Source organism: Dipodomys merriami, unplaced genomic scaffold (assembly GCF_024711535.1).
Source record: "Dipodomys merriami isolate MVZ:Mamm:240054 unplaced genomic scaffold, mDipMer1.0.p SCAF_1, whole genome shotgun sequence".
Taxonomy (NCBI): domain Eukaryota; kingdom Metazoa; phylum Chordata; class Mammalia; order Rodentia; family Heteromyidae; genus Dipodomys; species Dipodomys merriami.
This window is the reverse complement of record NW_027202270.1, coordinates 52,394,265-52,419,215: the sequence shown is the minus strand read 5'-3', so window position 1 is coordinate 52,419,215 and position 24,951 is coordinate 52,394,265. Positions and strand designations below refer to the sequence as shown.

The 24,951-nt window shown below is 36.4% G+C and overlaps 1 protein-coding gene across 1 annotated transcript in view; it reads right to left on the bottom strand.

The window, feature by feature from the left end:
• Fap (fibroblast activation protein alpha) overlaps nucleotides 1-24,951 on the bottom strand; it is a 69,588-nt gene that overhangs the window by 34,448 nt on the left and 10,189 nt on the right. The window contains exons 2-10 of the mRNA XM_070034993.1: nucleotides 22,910-23,008; nucleotides 20,883-20,957; nucleotides 19,916-19,968; nucleotides 16,528-16,600; nucleotides 15,715-15,835; nucleotides 13,110-13,264; nucleotides 9,630-9,733; nucleotides 8,774-8,909; nucleotides 5,149-5,193 (exon numbers count right to left, since the gene is read on the bottom strand). Coding sequence (XP_069891094.1) covers nucleotides 5,149-5,193; nucleotides 8,774-8,909; nucleotides 9,630-9,733; nucleotides 13,110-13,264; nucleotides 15,715-15,835; nucleotides 16,528-16,600; nucleotides 19,916-19,968; nucleotides 20,883-20,957; nucleotides 22,910-22,954 — 807 coding nt within the window. The 5' untranslated portion in view covers nucleotides 22,955-23,008. The remainder of the gene's footprint in view (nucleotides 1-5,148; nucleotides 5,194-8,773; nucleotides 8,910-9,629; nucleotides 9,734-13,109; nucleotides 13,265-15,714; nucleotides 15,836-16,527; nucleotides 16,601-19,915; nucleotides 19,969-20,882; nucleotides 20,958-22,909; nucleotides 23,009-24,951) is intronic.

The following is a 24,951-nucleotide window of genomic DNA, read 5'->3' as shown; positions in this document are numbered from 1 at the left end:
TTTAGAACTAGAGTCTTTACAGATATAATCAGGATAAGAGTAGATGGTATGATTATAATAGATAAGGCTCAACTTGAAATCTGATGACTGTAGTCTACCTAGAAAGGCTAAGCTACAGCCAGGCCCAGTGACTTAAGGATGCACTGTTAGCCACTCAGGAGGGTAGAGATTGGGATGATCAGATCCAAGTAACCTGGGCAAGATATTCAAGAAACTCCATCTCAACCAATAGCTGGGTATGGTGCTACACACTTGCCATCTTACTAAGGAAGCTAAGATCAGGAGGGTCACTGTCGTAGGCCAGCCAAAGAAAAAGAAAGAAAGAAAGAAAGAAAGAAAGAAAGAAAGAAAGAAAGAAAGAAAGAAAGAAAGAAAGAAAGAAAGAAAGAAGGAAAGAAAGAAAGAAAGAAAGAAAGAAAGAAAGAAAGAAAGAAAGAAAGAAAGAAAGAAAGAAAAAATGATTGCAAGATGCCAGCTCAACAGATCAAAGCTGAGCAATGTGACTTGCACCTGTTGTCCTAGCTATACCATAAATACAAAAACAGAAGCATTGCTATTTAGCCGTTTTTTTGCTAACCTTGACCAAAAGTGAGATCCATATCAAAAATAACCAGAGGAAAAGGATTTGAGGCTTGACTCAAGTGATCTGCCTAAAGAGTGTGGTGCCTGATTGATTCTGCAGTTATGTCAATACTGAAAACAAAACAAAGACAAACAAAAACTCAAGACAGCGAATACAAGCAGCCACTGAAAGACACCCAGGAGGAGACTATATGAAAACAAGGCAGGTATTAGAGTACTATAATCAGGACTAAGGAACACTAAAGATTCCTAGGAGCCATGAGAAGCTGGAAGAGGTAAGCAAAGGTTCTTCCTTGGAGCCTTCAGAGGTAGTGTGGCCCTGCCAACACCTTGATTTCAGACATCTATACTCCAGAAATGTCTGCTATTTTGTACAATGTATTACAAGAGCCCAGAAAACCAATACAGTGTGTTTAAGTCTTAACACGTGAGTTGTTCAGTTCAAATAAAGCAGGAAGCCATTGCTTGAGGCTGTCTTCTGGCAGGAGCTCTGTGCACTGATAGCACAGCCTAACCACAAAGCCTAGTTTAGGTATATAGCATAGCTGAGTCTCAGCCAGTCAGACAACTGGACTCTTCACACAGTGTCCAAGTAGGCCGAATCCTAACTGCAGCCAGTCAAATGACTTTTCTACTTTGCTTCTGAGTTCAGCTGGGTGCTTGCTTCCTGAGTGGAGTTCTTTGAATTGTTGCTGGTTCTGAGGGTGGTATGGTTTATTCCTTTGTCTTTGCTCAAATAATCTCTGCTAAATTTAATTTATTGAAAGTTTTTCTTTTAGGGGACCTTTAACAAATTAGAAAGTCCCATAATGGAAACGGCTATCTGCTTATGTGTTTCTTTCAAAAGTTTCGTTATTTTGTAAACCAACTCTGGCAGGATTTAGCAAGGTTAAGCAAGTAAAACTAAGGACCAAGAAGTCTAGGAATAAAAAACGGACTTGCAATTTTATGGGTGACATTTGTTCCACAATATTATTGTTCCATTTAGAATGGTGATAATGTTCTTACAAATACTCTCTATCTTTTGTGTGAAAGACAAGCTCTTCTACATGGTCTTAGTCACTAAAATGCAAGTTTAATCACAAACTACCTAGGTTAACAGAGAAAAATGCAACATTCATGGGATTTTAAAAAGGTTTTGTTCTGGGTGAAAACTTTAAATTTCATTTTTATTGAAGATAAAATATTAACAGGACAGAGTATTATGTTCTAAGATATCAGAAACAGGCAAACAGGAAGACTCTTTCTGCTAAGCCAGTGTTATCTTCTCTCCTTTCATTGCCCACATCAAAGACAGCTGCTTCAGATAGCCAGGTAACTTGGGTGAGGTAAAGAGAGTGTGAAATATTTCCGCTCAGTTTGGCCAGAGCTAGGCCCATAATGCATGCTTAGTTAAGTGCTTCAGAGCAAGTCACACCTGGACCTAGATAAGCACACAGAACAAAGCTGGTCTCTGCTTTAACAAGGTCCTTTGGCTGGTGCCTTCATCATACTTAGATTTTCTTATAGTTTACTCATCTATGTGAGTGCAAAGACATTTAAAATATTTTACTTGGAAAGTAAGATGATTTTCCACCATGTCATATCTTGTCTAACATCGTTAAAGGACAGAAAGCTGATGCCAAAATGGATTTCATTATTTGGTTTAAAAAGCACAAGCTCTCAAACATCAAATAAATTTATTATTATTATTATTATTGTTGTTGTTGTTATTTTAACCAAGGGCTTTTGGTAAAACCTAAGGAAAATGAGGTGTTTCATCTAATTAATTTAACAATAGAATAAACATTATGTTTTTAGTGCTCATTCTCTAAGTTTAAAGGATTAAATTTTTGCTTCTTTACTTAAATTCTTTATTTTTTGTAAGGGAGGAGATGATGCAGGGTTTGGAAAAAAAGAAATTTACCACATTGTATGATGTGTGGTGATTTTTGTTTTTAAATTGAGAACTTGTGAATCAAGTACAAGACAAGGGAGTGAACTTCCTCTTGAGAATACTTGCTATCACTTCAAATACTTTGACCATCCCTTATCTGAATTTAGAAGATGCATGATAATTTTGAGAGATTAAAATTTGTTCCTAAGAAAAATAAGTTGTTCCAAATATAATCTTAACAGCACAAATATTAAATGATCTGGAACAAAATCACACAGCCCAGATTTTTTAAAAAAAACCTTATGTATTCACTAAACGTATTTGAAGGGACCTAATCTTCTCTCAAAAGACACCATATGTCTCCACTGGAGTATTTCAAAATGCATTCTACAGAAATCCATTCACTTATTCATCCAGCTCATGTTTGCAAGGCTGTACTACTGGGACGTGATCTCAGGGCCTAGAGATCTCAGTCAGCATTTTTACTTTTGGCTGATGTATTACCACTTTGCCATTTGATTAATACCCCAAGTTCAAGATCTTTTCTGGTTAAGTGGAGATGAGTCTGGAAGATTTGTCTGTCCAGGCTGGTTTTGAACCCTGATCCTTAGATCTCAGACTCCAAAGTAGATACAATTACAGGTGTGAACCACTGTCTCATGCTCATGCTGTACTCAAGATGCTTACACATAGTCACTGCCAAATGATACATTCTAAAATATTTCTGAGTATTTTGAAGACTGTGACATTTTCAGAATACATTTGTCTTGCTGTCCCAGGTCACACACTTAAGTAAGGTGCTGAAATCAGTGGTATTGATCTGTATAAAATCACATCATTCATAGTATATTGTATTAAGTCCAGTTGTAAGTTATATGGCCATTATAAGCACACAATTAACTGGCATTTGTAAGCATATTTCACTATTCATTCTTTACTAGAAATCATCACAATGGGGAGTGAATTAATACATTAGCTTATTTTTTCTTTATGTTTTCCATTATAGATATGGGAATAACCTTTTGAGAAGGTCAGTTTCTGATTGATCAGGAATGAACAAAATTTGAGAATACTTTTTCTTACACTGAATACTGATAAAGAAAAGTATATAGCAGTGATTACTATGGAAAGATTTTTCCCTTCCATATTTACTTTCTCTCTAGCTCTTGTAATTTGAATTTTCATAGCACTTCTCACCTTGGAATTGATTTCTGAATGTTGTACTGCTTTTTTTAAAAAATCAGGTTAGTTAATGTGTTAAGCCAGGACTTATGGGTTTCCATTTTGCACAGTGTCCAAGTCTCAGACAATCAGGCAACCCCAAACAACAGCTGAAGCCAGTCACTGATGACTCATGCTTGTGGCTACTCAAGAAGCAAAGATCTGAGGATTATGGTTCAAAGCCAGCCTGGATAGGAAAGTCCCTGAGATTCTTATCTCCAGTTAGCCAATGAAAATCTGGAAGTGGAGCTATGACTCAAGTGGTAGAATATTAGTTTTGAGCAAAAAAGCTAAGGAGTATTGTCAAAGCTAAAGAGTGTTGTCCTGGCCCTGAGATCAAGCCTCAGGATCAATACATGTACATATACACACACACACACACACACACACACATACACACTTACACACACACACACACACACTAAACACACACACACACTTACACTAGCAGACTCAATCATACATACATTTGAGACAAGTGGCAGTATTCACATAATGTCCAGTCGATTATATCTCATTTCATATTCTTTTATGTAGAATAAAAGATATATTAATATTTCCCTAAGATGTAATTTTATACCAAAAATTCTCATGTATCACTATATAACCTATCCAGAAGTTCCAGATATAAGAAATACAACAAACATTTTCCTAGTTGGTAGCAAATAATTACTTAGAAACTGGAATGACTATGCATACATCAATGCAATAAAAGTTAATGAGAGGTAGAATTCTTTTAACATCACAATAATCCTAATATTTTTGTTTTTCCTGGGTTCAAATCAGATAAATATGAAAATGGTTCTAGCTGTTATCTTTTGAGAAATTATCTTTATTGTATTTATTTCAGAGATAATTACTCAATATAGCTATTAGGGAATCAGTTGACACACAAGGTTAGGATAGAAAGAATATGATTTGTTCTTGATAAATTTCTTGAAAAAGAGAAATTGATACTAGCTTGCACAGCTGGGCATAGTAGCTCATGTGGCAGGCAATCCCAGCTAAGAGAGATATGAAGATAGGGAGAATAGTGGTCCAAGGCCAGTGGAGGCAAAATGTTATTGAGACCCTATCTCAACAAACAAGCTTGTCTTGGTGGTACATGCTTGAAATCACAGCTGCATGGTAGGTGCCAATAGAATGATCATTAGCTCCAAGCCTTATCTGAAAATTTGACTAAAGCTAAAACGATTGGGAAACATGGCTCAAGCGACACTGCAATTGCCTACAATGTTCATGACCTTGAGTTCAAGCCCCATTACTGCCAAAATACATCAGAGAGAGAGAGAGAGAGAGAGAGAGAGAGAGAGAGAGAGAGAGAGAGAGAGAGAGAGAGGGAGAATAAATCACTTTACAGATCACTGCATTACCTTGGTATTTTTTCTGTGAAAATAAGTAGTTTCTTTATAACTGAGGATCTGTCAAGTGTTATTAAATATAACAAAGAAAATATAGCAAAATCATACTCCACCAGCCCATCCAGTTCTGCTTTCTTCTATATGCTCCTGGGTCTAAAAGATGAAAGGTCATATCACAGAATTAGAACACTTTTGCATGGATATAACTTGGACACTTGGAACCATTTAAGCTGTTAGCCATTTAACCATTAATCTGTTCAGAGTTTCCTATTGTTAGTCAACTAACTTCAATTTTGAGTTTAAGAGGACTGTATTACAAATCTCACACAATAGGGTTCCTGAATAGATGGGAGCAACTTGAGGGCAAGGTCTCATTTCACCTTTAATTCTTGTTAACTTTCCTGTGCCTTGTAATGAGGAAATGCATGGATGCTCTGAGTAACACTGACACTTGGTATGAGGTAATTAAAAAAAGAATTTTTAGTAGAATTTAGGTTAAATTTTTTCTTTCCTCGGACTTTGGAAGTAGCTAGAAATTAAAAATAAATATAAGCCAATCATACTCTATCTTACTTTCTTTTATATTTTAGCATAATAGTATAATTTACTGAAGATGTATTTAGCTATCCTAAAAGGTTGAATATGATTTTCTTTCTTTTTTTGGGGGGGGGGTCCGGTCATGGGGCCTGAACTCTGGGCCTGGGCACTGTCCCTCAGCTCTTCAGCTCAAGGCTAGCACTCTACCACTTGAGCCACAGAGCCACTTCTGGATTTTTTTCTTTTTGCTTATGTGGTGCTGGGGATGGAACCCAGGGCCTCAGGCATGCAAGGCAAGCGCTCTACCACTGAGCCACCTTCCCAGCCCCTGAATATGATTTTCTAGACAAATATAGAAATAAGACCTGAGCAGAATTACTTCCATAACAATCAGAAAACTTTAGTATATAAACATGCTTTGCTGTGGCTGAGTGAAATGTGATACACAAGAGTTAGATGAGAGAGGAGACACATTTTGTAGAAACCTTAATGTTATTCTAAGATATTTGGACTTCAGTAGATAAATCCCTTAAGAGACTTCAAATTTAGAAACTGGAAAAAGAAAAAGAATAGATTAAAGTTGAGTTAGATAGAAAGAAGCAGAGGGACCAAATGGAAGGTTATTGCAATGTGTGTGGAACGAATGATGAAGGTTCAAGTGAAGATCCCAGTAGGGATGATGGAATAAAAAAGTTAACATATGGATATTTCAAAGTTCAAATCATCTGAAATAAATTCAAATTGTTGTCAAGTAGTAACAGAAGTCTGTAGTATGGATTTTAAAATAATCACCTAAGACAGTTAATAGAGAGTGGTGCCTAGAAGAAAGATAATCAGAAAACGATGTCTCTTAACTATATTTCCCAGCTTTCCTTTCACTTGGATGCGGTCATGTGATAAGTTCTAGCCAATGGTATGTGAGCAGAAATGACTCAGGCTACTTCTGGACTCAGGCCATGAAACCTTTTATGCATTATCCTCCATTCTTTTTTCCAACCTAGGATTGAATGTGAATGCTCAGGTTTGAATAATTTGGATTAGTGCTGAAAATCATGGAAGAAGATAGCAGATAGGCCTCCCCCTCACTTTCTGAATGGCTGTATGGAGCAGAGTATCCTTCCCACCCCTCACCATACTGGGCTTACTTCCACACACTGTTCGGTGGATCTATGAATGTTCAATAAGTATCTACTGTATTAATACACTGAATTATTGGAGGTAGTTGTTTAAGCAGTTAGCCTACCTTGTAAATATATTAAATTGGTGAATAAGACTTTTTTATATGCTAAGAAAAGGGATGGCAAAAATAATTTCAAGAACACACTGGATTTTCTCTTATAGGAACAGGCTAGTGCCTCCCACAGAACAAGTAAGGCAAAACATACAGACATATACATATGCATATATATGTATATATCATAAAACTTCTCATTATTAGCTGTGAAGATAAAATTAATTTCAATACTCTTATCAGAGGAGGAAGAATGATACAAAATATTTCAGTTCCTCAAGTTATAAATCTGTTAGTAAATCTTCCCAGTATAATTATATTGCAAGCAACTATTGTCATTTGCTTCTCCCTTTTTGTTTTGGTGATGACTCTCAAACATGTGTCAAAGATTAATAAGCTACTTAACCTTAAGTATTATTGGTTTTCAAAGCATTTCTCTGTCATGAGCAGTTGTTGGAAATTTTAGCACTGATGTTCTCAAGTCTGAAAATATGTTTCCCAAAAAGACTGTTTTGAAACACAATTTCCTGAGAAAAATAATGTAGTATTATAATATAATAATTCTTCTAGCTATAAAGTTTATATTCCAGGGACTTGCATATCTCTTTGAATGAATATCTTAAATATTTAGTTAGTTTAAAGTTATCTCAAATTTTGATAACTTAGAATTTCATATTCCAAAGCAATCATAGTTTATCAGTCAACTTTTATTAGTTAAACCTTATACCTAAGGGATAAATTTCATATTTTTCAAGATAATAAAATTAAGTAAATACTTCTTAATACCTATATTTAGTAAAATTATTAAAGATGTACTTACCCAAAGCTACTAATCACATCAACGGTTTCTAATAACTAACTTAATTAATAAATCTATCTTTATTTGATTATATTACATTAAAGCCAAATATAAATAAGATAAAAATAAACTTCTATCATATTCCATCAAAATCAGTCAAACATTTTTCAGGCACAGCAATGACTTAAAAATATTTTTAGACTAAATAATATTACTATGTGGTACTGATGTATCTTCAAATAAAGCCATTTTACTTTTTCCTTATAAAACAAAATATGCTAATTTCTAGATGGAACTTAGTCATTTATTTGGGTGTTCTGTTTCTTTTCTTATTTTAAATAGGTTTATTCTGCATTTAGGTTGATGAAACAGTCTTCATTATTAGAAGTCTAATGAAATGAGCCCATAGAATTTCTATATTTAAAAAAACATTTTCCATTTCTTAATCTATTATGAGTGGGGAAGAAAAGCCATATTATGAAGCTTTTAGGTTGGTAAAATAGTTTCCTGATCATGTTATTTATCTGCTTAAGTTCGAGTGTGAACAATGAAAATTAAAAAAAAAAATAAATCTGCCAAAATTTTGAAGGTTGCTCTCTCTCTTTCCAAATATTAGTTCAAGATATGGCCTTCTATGAGAAGCAGATACTCAAACACTTTGATTTGACATTTCATGTCATGTCATCCACTTATGACCTAAAATGAGAACATTTATCTTACTTAAAAATATCCATTTCCTTTGTAATTTTCTTTCTTTAAGTTTGACCTTGAATGGAATATATCCCATTTGTATTTCTCTCTGATTCCCTATGTGGAACACATCTATTTTTTGCAAGATGTCTATTTTTGTTGTTATCTTCAGATTTTCTTTTGTTGATAGCTAATCTACAAGGTCAAGAGGATGGATGGCCTTCCAAATTGACACATAGTTACATTTATTCTTTCTCTCCATTCACATAGTAATTCCTAATGCTTATTCAAGAAAGCAGGTACCTATCGATTCAATAAAAGTGAGGCACATGGGAATACAGAATACATTTTTGCAAAGCAAATGCAGTTGACTGGAGCAATTCTAATTTTTATAATATAGCATTAACTATAGATCAGTATCTGCTATTTTATGTTCATCTTTGGAAATACACAGTAGTGGCTTTAATAGATCTTACCTTTGGACAATCCCATGAATGCCAGTCTTCTCTAAAATCACATATAGACAAGACAGAGACATTCTGGACTCTTTTCAGCCACTGCAAACAGACTCGTTCATCAGTTACCCATGTGAGCCAACTGAAATAATAATCACTGCAAATAGATCAGAGAAAAGAGTAAGAACCAGAAGCCTATGTCACATAAAAACCATTTCTTGATTTATGTTTTCTAAAAATGTTTTCTAAATATGTTTTATGGAACAGTTACTCAGTAAATAAGGAAAATAAAGCTTTCCCTGGAATGTTCCTAGATCTGCTCACTAAATACCAGAGCATTCTTTCATTTAATGAAATCATTTTATACTTGAGTTTTTCCTCCATGTCTGGATTTTCACATTTTAAGAAAGATTTTAAGACTCAAAGTCAAAGCTAAATGATTCTACAATCAGGTAATTGAAGGATTGTTTCCTAGTTAAAAAGCGCTAGTATTTGAAGGAGTTTGGCTTATCTGTTCTTGCTTATCAGAAACTTAGGAGGCTCATAGATCTGTAAAACTGGTTGAAGGAATATAGGCAGAATTGAATATTATAATCCAAGGGCAAACATCAATTTGTAACCTATCAGCTTTCCATGTGTACAGCTGAGGAAAGCTGTACTTAGTTTGCACATGTTGGTCACCTTTATAGATGTAAAAGTACTACTTTAAAAACTTGTTTGTGATTTTCCAACTTGTATATACTCTATGTGATCATTTCAGTTTTGGTTATAGCATCCACATCATAAACTCAACAGAAAAGAAGCTTAAACTCCGATTAAACAATTTGGAAGTGCTAAAATTCAGTTTAAAAATGGCAAGCAATCTGAGATTAATTACCTTGAGGCTATCATTGCTGGAATTGGCACTTCTATGGGACCCACATGCTGAGGGTAAGTAGTGTCAATAATAAATATCCGAACAGTAGGATTCTTCGCTCCAGCCTGACAAGAAAATGGAGATTAGAAGCTCAGAAAAGTTCATTTATCATCAAGATGTTAAAGATACTTAAATAATTTAGGCATATATTTATAAGCTAGTGAAGTATCTTACTGTTGAAGATACACTACTTAATGTGCCCAAGATCTCCATTTCAATTTTACTTGCAGATTGTTTTAGCAAGCATAAAAACACATATTTTAAGTGCTTAATGAGAGAGTGTTCTTTTATTTACTGGGGGAAAATATTTGGATAAAAAATGCAGTTTTTTAGTCCACATTCTTTGTTATTTTATTTTGCAAATCAGCCATTCAATAAGTTATTGGGATAACAGTAATCATAATCCTATCATTTTAATGTTAAGCGAACTATAGAGGAGATTGGTTGGAGAGAACAGAAAGCAGAATTAAAGGAAACATTCCTTTTGCTTTTGTCATATAATTTGGATTAAGACGATAGCCAAATCTCCTGTTACTATTCCCAAATATCAGAACAATTCCCTTTTCAAATCAAGTATTCATGGGAGTTATACTTGGTTGGTATTTTTAGTGACATGGGATCCCTAGAATATACATGACAATGATTTATTTTCATGAAGTGAGAATTTTACAGTTAAATTTTGAATTACAGTTAAATTTGAAATTTGGAATTTTAGGTAAATAATGTTTAATGATGCAATGCTGTTTGTATTCACTTAAATAACAGTTCAGGCACTCCTATGACCTCTCAGGTTTAGTTAGAACTTTATGTCTTTGCAGTTTGCCCCACTCTCTATTTATATATTTTTCTTCCATATATTTATTTATTTTTCTTTCTTTCTTTATTTTTTTCCATATGTATATTACTGTAAAAATACTGTTCAGAGGCGTTACAGTTACATGAGTAAGGTAAAGAGTACATTTCCTATCAAGCATTGCTACCTCCTCCTTTGTTTTTCCCCTACTGTCCCTTCCTTATGCACTTCCTCAACTTCTTCCTCTCCTCCCCCATGTTGTAAAGTTCATTTTTAACATAGTGTCTTGTACATCTCATTGCTACAGTGGGTCAACCTGTATCCTTATTTAAGCATTTTGTTATTTTGCTTCCTCTCCCTAAATTATAAAAATGTATATACAAGATGCAGGACACTGGAATCAGATGCAGTCAAAACCAGGATTATACCATGGGGAAAGAAGATACAAAAGAAACAAGAGAACCACATAGTGGATTTTAAGTTCATTAAAAACAATAGCAAGAAAGAAAAAACCACGTGTGTCCCTGTCTTGGGGTTCATTTCATTTAATATTATCTTATTTGGTCATATGTACATAGCTTTTGATCTTTTTTGCTTGTCCTAGTCATGTACTAGTTATTGCAAATAAGGAAATCCATGGGACCTATATTTCTTTGGACCTGGCTTACTTCACTTAGTATAATTTTTTCCAAGTCTTTCCATTTCCTAACAAATGGGGCAATGTCATTCTTTCTGATGGAGGCATAGAATTCCATTATATGTGTATACCACATTTTCTTGATCAATTCATCTACTGAGAGGCACCTGGGTTGGTTCCATATCTTAGCTATGGTGAATAATGCTGTGATAAACATGGTTGTATAGGTAGCTTTGGTATGACCTTGTTTGTGAATATTTGGGTAAATGTGATAAGAGGGATTGCTGGGTCATAGGGGATCTCTATATGGAATCTTTTGAGGAACCTCCATACTGCAGTTGAACAAGTTTACATTCCCACCAACAATAGGGTTCCCTTTTGGCCACATCCCCTCCAGAAGCTGTTGTTATTAGATTTCTTGATTATAGCCATTCTAACAGGGGTGAGGTAGAATCTCAATGTTGTTTTGATTTGCATTTCTTTTATGGCTAGAGAGGATTAGCATTTCTTCATGTGTCTAATGGACATTTTTATTTCCTCTTCAGAGAAGTTTCTCTTTAAGTGTTTAGGCCACTTATTAATGGGGCAGTTGTTTCTTTGAGGATTTGTTGTTGTTGGATTTAATTTTTTGAGCTCTAAGTATATTTTAGATATGAGACTCTTGTCCTTTTTATGGCTAGTGAAGGTCTTCTCCCAGTCTGCCCAAATGTTTCTGCAATTCTAGTTTTCAAAGAAACATGAAGATTTAGGTCCTAGTTTCCCAGTCAATGATTATTGCTCTTCAGTTCTGGGATTCCTGTCTCTTTTGACTCTTTTTGTTTTTTTTTTGGCAGGGGGGGGAGAGGGGGGGTCGATCATGGGGCTTGAACTCTGGGCCTGGATGCTGTCCCTCAGCTCTTCAGCTCAAGGCTAGTGCTCTACCACTTGAGCTATAGTGCTACTCCTGGCTTTTTTTGCTTATGTGGTGCTGAGGAATCAAACCCAGGCCTCATACATGCAAGGTGAACACTACCACTGAGCCACCTTCCCATTCCCTCTTTTGACTCTTACAGACTGTCCCAAAGATGAGAACTCTTTCATATTATTGGTCCCAATATTAAATCAGTCCAACAACTCTAATTTTCCATATTTCTGCCTTTGAGGGGACTCCACTGCCTTTCATTGAATAACAAGAGAAGGTCAGCAACTCTCTCTCTTTTGTTCTCTTATCCCCCCCCCCCCACTGCTTAAGTATGTCCTCATGCAAATGCCACATCCAGGTTGCACACAGGAATGGAGAGGCAACTGGAACCATTCATGACACTGCTTTCCTTGACATGTAAAAACAGTAGGGAACAAATGAGGGAAAGCCACATTTCAGAGTCACACCAATTTCCTTGTGAAAGAGATGAATGTATACCAGATTTTCATCTTTCAGATTTCTTGCCCAGGCTGAAATTTGGACCTATTACTTCTTCACTGTGATCTGGTCATTGCGGGGAGTGCTGAAAACTGCATATAATACCTATTTCCTTTAATTCTCTGAGGGAAGAAACTGAGGCTTATAAACTTTATTTGCCTTGTCTGTCCACCAAGGAGGCTACCTGACAATCCCTGACAAGAATATCAAAATCAACATTTTCAATTCTCATTGTGCGCAGCATGAGATTTCTATTATCATTCTCTATTATACACGAGAATTCAAGAGGGAATTGCAAAACAGAACTTTACCCTGAATTTGGAGCATAAAATATTTAAAATTAAGTTAAGCTTTTTTTTTTCCTTCCATGATCTAGGCCATATGTTCTCCAAAGATTCTGCAGGGGAATTTTGCAAAGCCTACTTCATCCAGCACAACCAGATGTCCAAAGAACAGATGTCCACATAAACAATAGACCAAGTATAATGTTTGCCTCACAATGCACAAGGACAAGAAGCTCGCCTAACTTGTTGAATCCACCTCTATTCCTGGTAAAGACTGCTCATTTTATACCATGGTAATGAAGGCCTCTGCTAAAAGTATTCAACATACCTTTGGATAGGGAATATTTATTGTTCTAGGATATTGTTCATCACCATAATAGGAGTAGGCAATAACTGGTATATCTGAATCATTAAATTCTGCATATGCCAAAAATTTTCCATTAGGAGACCACCAGAGAGCATATTTTGTAGCAAGCATCTCCTCTGAAAAATAAGTAATAGGATATTAGTTACAGTTAAATCTGACTCTTAAAATCATCCTTAGTTGCTTTAAATATATATGTAGTGACAAAAATCATTACTTTAATAGGGATAAGATACTATGTGATTTTTTTTGTTTCTTTTGTATGTTCTTCCTCCATGGTATAATCCCTGCTTTCACTGTATTTGATTCTAATTTGGAGAGGGAAAGGGAAATAACAAAATGCTGAAACAAGGATACAGGTTGACCCATTGTAGCAATGAGATGTACAAGACACTATGTTGAAAACAAACTATACCATGTGGGGGTGGGGGTGGGAGGGAGGAGTTGGGAGGTGGGAAGGGAAGGGATGATAGGGTAAAAACAAAGGAGGCGTAACAATGCTCCACAGGAAATGCACTCATTACCTTACTCATGCAACTGTAACCCCTCTATACAGTATCTTTACAATAAACAATATATATTAAGAAATAATCTGAGCTAAGAAGAGCAGTTTAATCTGATGCCCATATCAACCATTAATCAGTCTTGTTAGTGATTGACACTAATCAGAAATGGAACTTTTAAAATAAATGATAAACACATCAGCAATGATTAATTTTCCCCTCTAAGGCAGCTTTTGGTTTTTATGTGAACCTGAATTCGCGCAAATAGGTTGTAGCACAAACCTAAATAGACAAGATAGGACATTTGGTAAACAAAAGTAGAGAAAACAGGCCAGGCCATAGTTTTCCTACAGTTGTGTAATAATTAAAAGTCAAGTTGATTTTCTGGGGATATATAATTAAGAGGGTTAGTAAATGTATATTTGAATATCTTCTTAAAGATGGAGGCTAGAGATTAGAAGACTTAAAGTCTGAGTGAGTAAGTAAGTTTTGGGAACTAGATCACCTATATTGAGGACAAAATTCAAGAAAATATCAGAAACTAAGAACATCATCCCACAAAATAATATGGACAAGCCAGGTACCAGAGACTCACACCTGTAATCCTTGCTGAAATCTGAAGATTGAGGTTCAAAGCCAGTCAGGGCAGGGAAATCTGTAACATTCTTTTTGTTTGTTTGTTTGTTTTTGGGGGGGGTCCAGTCATGGGGCCTGAACTCTGGGCCTGGCCACTGTCCCTCAGCTATTCAGCTCAAGGCTAGCGCTCTACCACTTGTGCCACAGCACCACTTCCGGCTTTTTTCTTTTTGCTTATGTAGTGCTGAGGAATCGAACCCAGGGCCTTATGCATGCAAGGCAAGCACTCTACCACTGAGCCACCTTCCCAGCCCCTAAACATTCTTTTTTTTTTTTTTTTTGGGTCCGGTCGTGGGGCCTGAACTCTGGGCCTGGGCACTGTCCCTCAGCTCTTCAGCTCAAGGCTAGCACTCTACCACTTGAGCCACAGCGCCACTTCCGGCTTTTTTTTTTATGTGGTGCTGAGGAATCGAACCCAGGGCCTCGAGCATGCAAGGCAAGTGCTCTACCACTGAGCCACCTTCCCAGCCCCCCCCTAAACATTCTTATCTTGAATTGTGCACCAAATGAGCCAGGAGTGAAGCTGTGGCTCAAGCAGTAGAGTGCTAGTGTTGAGCAAAAGGGCTCTGGGACAGTGTCCAGGCCTTAAGTGTCAAGGTCCGTAAGACCAGCACACACCCACACCCACACCCACACACATACAAAACAAAATGGACAGTGTTTCGTTATGGAAAATAGAAGATAAAACTGAGGGGAGGTACAGATGCCTCACACCTATAGTCTTAGCTACTTGAAAGGATAAGATGGTGGGAACTGTGATTTGAGGCCAGTCAGGGCAGCAAAGTTCATGAGACCCCTTCTCAGACAATAGTGGGCCCACTGGTGCATGTCAGCCATCCTAGATACGTGGGAGGCTAAGGTTAGGAGGATCACTATTCTTGGGCCACCCTGAGCAGAAGGTCCGCAAAGATACTATCTCAACGCAAGAAGCTGAGTGTAGTAGCAAGCACCTGGCATCTCAACTAAAATAGAAAGCCTAAAATAGGTGGGTCAGTATGTGAGAGCAGGAATCAAAATAGCACAAAAATGGGTGTAGTGATAGAACACCTGCCTAGTAAGCACAAGACCCTGAAATTCAACCCCAGTGTTGCCAAAGAAAAGAGTAGTAACAAAACAAAACAAAACAAGAAGCATAAAAATGCATAAGCATGGTCCTTAAGGGCTCTTAACTTCTGGCAGTATAAATCACTGTAATATAACATCATTACTACTCTTGAAAGTAATGTTCATGAATAGAAATCCTTCCAACCTTCTGCTATCAAGCCATGGATCCCATCAAGTATCTTCCATCCTGCTCATAACCTAATGATCTCTTTCAGAAGTGCAAGCATTCCCAAAACAAATGGCACTCTTCTAAATTTTACTGAATATATGAAATTGTTTTCAATTAAAGGTCTAATACAATGACAGTAGAAAAGAATGCAGCTTACCTTCATAAACCCAATCTGGGATTCCATTAAATATTCTATTTTCTCTTCCATTAAATGTTATTTGAAAAGGTGGATCTGCTGGTCTTTGCTTCAAATAGATATTGTTTTGATAGACATATACCTAGAAGTGGTAATTAATTAGTTAATAAGTGGAAATATTTAACAGTACAAGAAAGTTACTGTAGTTGTTTTCATTATTCACCTAATATCTTTAAAAAGAGGACTAATTCAGAGGAAAAAATGTTTCTCAACTAAAATATTTTAATTGGTTAAAAGAACACAAGCAATTCACATTAACATCAATTATGCTTGTTAAATATATATATATATGTATATATATAAAACCTCAAATAAGGCAAAGGTCCTCTCTAGTCAATGTTTTATTGCTCAAATAAATAATCATGCATATTGACAGATAGTTAAATAAATCTCTGAATATTAATAGCTAGCCAGATCTAATCTTTATTTAGAGTCCTTAAATAGGAGCTTGGACAAAATTTCATGTTGTCTGAAGCTAGTCTGGGAAACTTGTGAAAACCATATTTTTCCTGAGTTTTCTGGCACAACGCATTCTGGCTGAGTATAAGGATAAAGTTTTTGACTGCGATATTTAAAGAAGTCTACCCATGAGCTTGAGATTTTGCGGAATTCTCAGATGGGTTTCAATTTATCCAAACTCTTCCCGTTTTTAGCCACTGAAATAGTCATGAATGTATTTTTTTTCTTTCAGGCAAGGAAATTTAACAAAGGCCAAAATCAAATGGCTTCTCCTTTATTTAAATGATTAGACACTTCTATAAATTAAACACTCACTAGTTTACTTCCAACAGGAGACCAGCATAAATACTGAATTGGACGAGGAAGCTCATACCCTCTTACAAATTCCCTAGAAGGAAGGAAAGAAAAGAAAGAAAGAAAGGAATATGACAAACCTCACTATTCAGTGAAAACTATTGGCACAAACAGAAAAATAAACAAATCATAAAATAGAGGGGAATTCTAAGAAAATCTGCTTTCACAAACCTAGAAGAATGATGCAGAAATGAGGCACCGGTGACATGACAGTGCTTTTCATTCTTATCCTAGTTATTTAAAAGCCACTGAACTTTTCTACATTTTAGTTTTCAGACCTTCGTAAATGCATAACAGATGTATAGGCTGATGAAACATCTCTAGAGACTGTTGAGTAGAATCCTTCATTTCAAAGAAGATAACTAACCATGTGCCTTAAGAGATGATCTGGCTTAGAGATCACAGAGCTAGTTCTTGGCAGATCCCAAATTAAATTCATGTCTTTTAACCTCTGTGGTGGTAAAATTTGTACACACCAGAGTAAGATGGTTGCTGAAGTGCTTTCCAGCTCCGCAGATTCTATAATTGTGCTGAAGTTTAATATGTGCTCTTCCACGTTCTCATTCACAACCCCCATCCCCATCTCTGTGAATGCATATGCATTTCAAATTTTTGAAAATAAGATGCCATTTGACAATCTCCCCAGGGATCTGACTTGAAATAAGAAAAGGAAAGGAACATCTGATCTCAAGCTAAACTGAAAAACAGATCGTATACTGGGCAGTATGCCTTAAGCTTGCAAAGTTCTCCACCCATGGGGAAATTTCAAAAATTCTATTGGCCAAAAATCTTGGTTTGATGTTTAGAATCATTCTGTAAGTATTCAGTTGCATGACTTGCATTGTGAAGACTTTTCAGTAAGATTGCGTCTTGGTTTTTATGTGTTAAATAGTCATAGGATGCTGTGCTTAAACTTATCTTCTTGAATATTGTATTAATGACTTCAAAAGAGTGTTTTTGTGGTGTCAAATCTTACCTCCGAAATCTAATTTGAGATCCCTTAAGAATGACCTCCTGCTGCTTCCAAAGCAATCCCTTTAACCTGGACCTAGCACATGCCTGACATTTCTATCTATTCTTTGAACACTTGGGACGCCTATAATGACCTACAACACACATCACCTTGATATCAACTTTGAGGTTGTGTGACATGCTATCTAGCAGGCAATAAGGGAACGTGGCACAGGTTTGGATAGGAAGATGAGCATGGGTGCTGCACTGGGAATCGTCGCCACCAGAGGGCAGTATATGAACCCACCTGGGGCAGTGTGTTAGAATCTGGCCTGGGGGAGACTGAGAAGTGGTGCATGAATACAATTAAAAGTAAAGAAGCAGAAAGAGAATTCCGCCCTTTTTTGCAGTTTTCTCTGTCTTAGTTTTCTATTTAGGGTAAAGATAGTCTATGCAATTATGTAGCTACTCAGAAAGCTGATACCTGGAGGATCCATGTTCAAAGCCAATCAGGGGAAGTAAAGTTCCCAGAAGTCCATCTCCAAAATAACAAACAAAAAACAGTCTAAAAGTGTGGCTAAATTAGCAGAGGACCAACTGAGCAACAAACTGAGTAAGTGCAAGGTCCGAAGTTTGAGCTCTGTTACTACCCAACCAAAAGATTATACTGTATTTACCTGCCCCAAAGAACTGTGCAGAACATTAATAAATTTATAAATTAATAAAAGTCACCTCAGTCAAGCTCAGTAGTTACTATAGGCCTTAAAACGTACACAGATCATAATTAAGATTTGAACATTGTCATTTTCTTCAGGAATGCTTTTCAGCTTGGTAAACCCAGAAAATTTCAAGATTGTTAAAATAAACCTATATGATTAACCTCTTAACTGATTTACTTGAAGATTACCACTTCATGAGACTAAAAGTATCTAGCGGTTAGTACCTCAAACTCTTCTGGAACTCTCTTAAGTATGCTTTTCACATGAAAAAGTGCTCAGTAAATACTTCTGGAGGGCTGGGAAGGTGGCTCAGTGGTAGAGTGCTTGCCTTGCATGCCTGAGGCCCTGGGTTCAATTCCTCAGCACCACATAAGCAAAAAGAAAAAAGCCAGAAGTGGCGCTGTGGCTCAAGTGGTAGAGCGCTAGCCTTGAGCTAAAGAGCTAAGGGACAGTGCCTAGGCCCAGAGTTCAGGCCCCACGACCGGACTCAAAAAAATAAAAATAAAAAAAATACTTCTGGAAATTGGTGATAATCTAGATACAAAGAAGGATTCTCAGAATAATCAAGAAAGATACTCAGAATTCATTACCTGGATTTAGATTCTACTCAAAGTGGTGGCTCCTATTTCTTAATTTGATACTTTAAGGCGATCTGTTTTACTTTGCCACGCATTTAAAAGAAGTAGATAACTTTAAAATTTTTGAGTTCTTGCCACACAATAGGAGAAATAGACCAGAAGATTTTTTTTCAACACCCTCTCAAGCTTATCATTATTTTTCCTTTTATATTACTGTAAAGAAGGTATCACATTATGATGCGTAATTAAGCTAATTCATTTTTCTAAAGTACAAGTCTGGGCATGTCATTTTCAATTTGAAATCCTTCCAGGACTTCTTCTTGTCACCAGAAGTAGGTCTCAACTCTCAAATGTTTTCCCCATTCTTTCCTGGGCCATGCTTTCTCATGCATCCACCGGTCAGCAGAGCCCACGGCCAGCCTCAGCTAAATTGATATGTATCAAGTTTCCTGAAAACTCCATGCTTGCTCTCCTCTTTGGAATTTCACGTACTCTTCCTTCTGCTGAAAATTTTGTCACTTCTTGCCTACTTATACAATCACTGTTTTTTTTCTTTTAAATGATAACCGTTTCAAATAGTTAAAATGTGCATAAAATAAACACTATAGTAAACTTTAATTTATATAAGAGCTATATTTAAGGAACCATGTAACATCTTAAGTGTTAACCCCTTTCTCACATATTAAAAATTGATTTTAAATCACTGACTGAAGTATGTGTTCAGAGACACAAGATAACTTTCTCCCACTTTCTGCCTCCCTCCACTGAAGAAGCCACCTTCTTGAAAATAGTGTCATCCCCATATATGATTTTATCTTCTTCCTACAGAAGTTTATTTCCATAAATACCACATGTACAATTTTACTCTTTGAACGTAAGAAGACTACATGGTTCATAAAAAACGCAAAATAGTTGTCCAACAAAAGGGAACACCAAAGAGGAATTTCCTAAAGTTTCTTATGATATGGGATCTCATAAATTGTATAAGTGTGAGAAATTAAGATTAGTAACAAAAGAGTGTAAGATGAATCTCAAATTTGAGGTAGAATGGAAAAGTGTATTAGACTTAAATAATGTTAATAAACACGGGTGGAGTTTTACCCATTCCACAGGTCATAGATGCGGTAGGTGGCTGTGTAAGAATATCTCCAAAGCTGTCAGGAAGAAAAGTGAAGTCAAATTAGAAACTGGTAAAAGCTCCTATCAATAATATATAACCACAGTGCACTCATTCAAGGATCAGAATCCTAAGAGGATTATTTTCACAAAGTCCTAGGAGATTTCAATTGGAATCATGTTTTTATTTCTGGAGTTTTACTGTGGCCTTTAGTGCTATTTGTTCAAATTCCAGAACCAATTTGAGCAATGATTCAACTTTCACTCTATAGAAAAGTTACCCTAATATAAAAAATCTTATCTTGACCCATTCTATCCTAGGAATTCCTCCTTCATGTCTTATCTGAATTGAAGTAAAGCCACTATAATTTTCACAGTCCACAGGGACTGACCCATACTTGGGTAAAGATAATGATGGCTTTTCAAATCGAATAAAGATGTCATCCAACATAATGTTTTGTTACAAACTTCTGCCCTTTCTTTAATCATTTTTAAAAATAACACAAGTTAAAAGAATAAATAAGAGATACTTAGTTTAGAGCTTCTGAATGAAGTTGTTCTTTTTCTTATTAAGTATATACAACTTTATTCAGAAGGAGTTCCACTTACAAGAACAAAAAGCCCTTTCTAAGATTAAACTGCATGGAAATTAACTATTGGGTTATGATACCAAATAGCTTTGGAATACAGGGATAATTCTCTTTTTATCTTACCAATAGCCCCAAATGAAAAAAAAAAGTTCACCAGAAAAAGTACTTTTTACTACCTTTTGAAAACCAGACAAGAATGCTAACTTAAAAATTATTTGTGCACATTTCAGTTCTGCTTCTTGACTCATTTAATTTTAAATATTAAAGATAGAGAACCATTAGTTACTTCAGTCTTTCTCTTTTATAAACTAAGTGTAGGTTAATAGGAGAAATGGTAGATACTCCAATTAAATAATTGATACCTTTGAGTAATCACTTTCTAGATATGCAAATTGTCGATCAGGTGATAAGCCATAATTTGAAGCATTCACGCTTTTCTGAAATGATGAAAAGGCTGGTTAGGATACAGAGAAAACTAAAGGAGAGCCACAGAAATGTGTATTTCTGAAAGAATCCTTCATAATCAATACATTCCTACATATCTACACATGTAATAAAACTGAAGAAAATGTCCCCATGTATCTGGTGTGTACAAAGAAATCTATTAGACTCTGCAGGTGGATGCAATAAATGAGACTGACTTTTTCATTTCAAGAAATGTGTAAAAAATAAAATTAGAAATTAGAGATCCTATATAGTATTGCAAAAGCATTTGGGAAGAAGGGATTGAACTGGAGGAAGAGAACAATTGGTTACACAAAGAAGGTTATCTGAGCTTGGACTGAAAGATGAGTAGGCCTTGATGGGTCATAGAAAGAGGAAGGCAGGACCACTTGGACCCCAAAATCACAGCTACTATTTGTTCAGCATCTATTCTATAGTAGCACTGACTCTAAGTGCTTCCAAATGTTATCTCATTTAATTCTTCTATGGGAAGGTGTGGCACTGAGGTTTGCACTGAAGGCCACATTCTTGCTAAGCCAATGCTTTACACTTGACCTGTGCCACTACCACTCATTTATCAGTATTCCTACTTTACAGAGGAAGAAGCAGAAGTCTAGCAAAGTTAGTGCAGTGTAGAACTGTACCTATTTTCAATAACTCAATAAGTGATCTATGATCTGAACTTTTATTGACCGGACTGAAGGTTAAGTTTTTTAACTCTTATTTTATGCTGCATTATTTTCACAGAAGAGGAGAAATGCAAGATTTAAAAGAAAGCCAAGAACGGCAGTCTAGCTGCAAGAAAACACTGATTATAATGGGGAGATAGAGCTGGGATGGCTGGTTGGTCCAGAGCAGATGCTAAGAATCAGAGCAAGTCTTTGGTCAGTGAAGAGCTGGCAAAGGTTTCTTAGCAAAAAGTTGATGCTAATACATACCATGGTGCTATTACTCAAAAGGACATATGACTCTCCTGTTTCAATATTATAAAGTACTATATTATTATCTGTAGATTGATGAAGATATTCTTGTCCTTTAAATAAGAAAGAAAGCAACACTTGAAATAATCTGCTTAAGAAGAAATTGATTTATAAGAAAAGAAACCTCTCTTACTTCATAGACTTGCTTTGCTATTCCTCCCTGTCCAGTACATATTGTTCCATCAGATTTAAAAGGACAAATCTGAGATAGGAAGGAAGAAAGGATTCTTTTTTGCGCTACCCACAAAGATGCTGTATTTGATAGTATCAACCTCATTTTAATGGATTCAGGAAACTTCAAATAAAATTTAGTTTTCTCAGGCTTCTGATGAGGACAAGCTAGCTCAACATGGCATAATTCTTTTGTAAGAATAAAAATAAATTATATTTCAGATTTTAATTTAGTTTAAGACCTTTTCCATTTGGAGTTACTTTTCTAAAAAGGAAAATGAAAACATTCTATTTTGTTTAGTAGCACTCTGCACATTCAACTATAATGGCCTAAGCTGTTTGATCTCACCCCTTATTTGATGGAATTTATTTGAGCTTCTAACTGGAAGAGCTATATGTAAATATCAATTTTATCTAGAGTTTGATGTCCAGGTGATTCCATCTGCTTTCCAGATTGTCTAGCATTGCTCTTTAGATAAATCTCTTGTGACCTCACCAAACCAGGTGCTTGTCTTTCTTTCTTAAAGCAATGCTAGACATTGAAATCCTTTCAGTGGCATTTTCACTATTGTGTTAAAACTCCTACTGGTCTCATTACCAGGTGGTAAACCAAGTCTGAATGGTTTTGTCTAAAGTGTTGTGATGGGTACTTGAACTCAACAAATATTTCCTCTTTTGCTCATTTTTACTGACATGGCTTCCATTATCATTAAGATACATTGGTACTAACACTCAAACAAAACCAAATTTAGGATCCTTTCCCCTGAAGAAGGTTAGAAGTAAAATTCACTTACCTGAAATCCAGTTTGGAAAAAATGTTTTATAAGAGAATGTCCCATTTAAAATATCCTTCAGTGTGAGTGTTCTCCCTGTACTTTCTTCCGAGGGATGGACTTTGGGGAAGGAAGACATATTATTATTAAAAACAAGGTTACTGAACTCAAGTGAATTCTAAGCCTGGCCTTCATCTGTTTGTTTGTTTTTCCTCCTTAGAGAACCTGCTGTGTGTGTGTGTGTGTGTGTGTGTGTGTGTGTGTGTGTGTGTGTGTGTGTGTGTGTACATTGTGCTATATATGTGGGGGGGATGTGTAGTGTGTGTGCACGCATGCATGTGTGTGCTGGTTGTGGGATTTGATCTCAGAGCCTAGGAGCTTTCCCTTCATTTTTGTGCTCAGGCTAGCACTCTACTACTTGAGCTAAAGTTCTCCTTCTTACTTTTTGTTGTTGAATTGGTGGTAAGTGTCTCATGGAATTTCTTTCCCAAGCTGGCTTCAAATCATGATCATCACATCTGAACCTCCTGAGTAGCTAGGTTTAAAGCATTACCCACGGATGCTTGGCCTTTAGATCTTATATTAATAAAAGTTTTGCAGACAAGTTAAACAAGGTGTCAAGAGATAGTTTGACCACCTGGAAAGGATAATTGATAGTAATGTTTAGAGGAAGAGGAAGATTGTAGAAGTGGACAATACAAAGCCCAGAGACCTTACTCTTCAGTGAGTGAGGAGCTGTTTCATGAAGAGGAAGATCTAGAAAGAGGCCTCAACTACTTTGGGCCCAGCAGAACTAGGATTTCAGACCATGTGGCTGTGAATGAAAACATAGCCTCTTAAACAGTTCACTGTACTCCTATATTTCACTATGATAACTCATTTTCAATTCAATATATATTAGCATCCCATTTGGTTGAATGAGATCAAAGCCTTAGCAAACATAAGTGATTTTGTTTTCCTGATTTTGTAGCTTTAAAAAAGAAGTTGTACCAGACCTAAACAGAACCACATGACCTCTAACAACGTTTTTACAAATTCTGGGTGTAATGGCTTTCCACGGAAAAACTAACCTATCATAGGTCACACATGAATTTCATCAGTAGTAGAAGCTCTCTGAACAACTGTACTTTTTGAACGTGACTTTATTCTCAGAAAAGCTCCTTAAAGGTCCCAAAGGCAATCAGGTATTCCAGATGGATAATGAGGCAAATAACTTCAGAGTCTATTATATTGCTACTGTCATTCTCATTCTTGCCACATTGCCCCTATCCAGGTTTTCAGTTATAACCTCAAACTTGCAAAAATGGCCAACACCTTAAATAACATTTGTGAATCTGGCATTTGTCCAAGTGAGAATAAAATTGTCAAAGATAGAAGCCATGATATTCTCCCACTACAATTCTTACAAGGGTTCTCATGAATATTCTTTTTTTTTAATTGAATTTTATTTTATTTGTGAACATACTGTACAGAGGAGTTACAATTACATGGGCAGGATAATGCGTACATTTCTTACCAAGCATTGCAGCCTCCTCCTTTGTTTACCCTTCACATCCCTTCCCAGCCTCCCCCCTCCCCCCCAATCCCAATTCTTCTCCTTTCCCCCCCCCCCCCCCCCCCCCCCGCACCGACGTTGTAAAGCTCGTTTTGGACATGACAACTTGTACTTCTCATTGTTGCAACAGGTCCACCTGTATCCTTAAACAACTGGTTTTTCCCCATCTCCTCCATATAAGATTCTCTCTTTGTTGCTTTGAATATTCTTTTAAAGACCAAAGATGCAAATCTTTGTTTTTTGTTTTTTTGGTTTTTGCCGGTCATGGGGCCTGGACTCTGGGTCTGGGCGCTGTCCCTCAGCTCTTCAGCTCAAGTCTAGTGCTCTACCACTGGAGCCACAGCGCCACTTACGGCTTTTTCTGTTTATGTGGTGCTGAGGAATCGAACCCAGGGCCTCATGCTTGCAAGGCAAGCGCTCTACCGCTGAGCCACCTTCCCAGCCCCCAAAGATGCAAATCTTAAACTACATACCCAAGCTGGTCTGGAGCGCCCTCTACAGCCCTTCC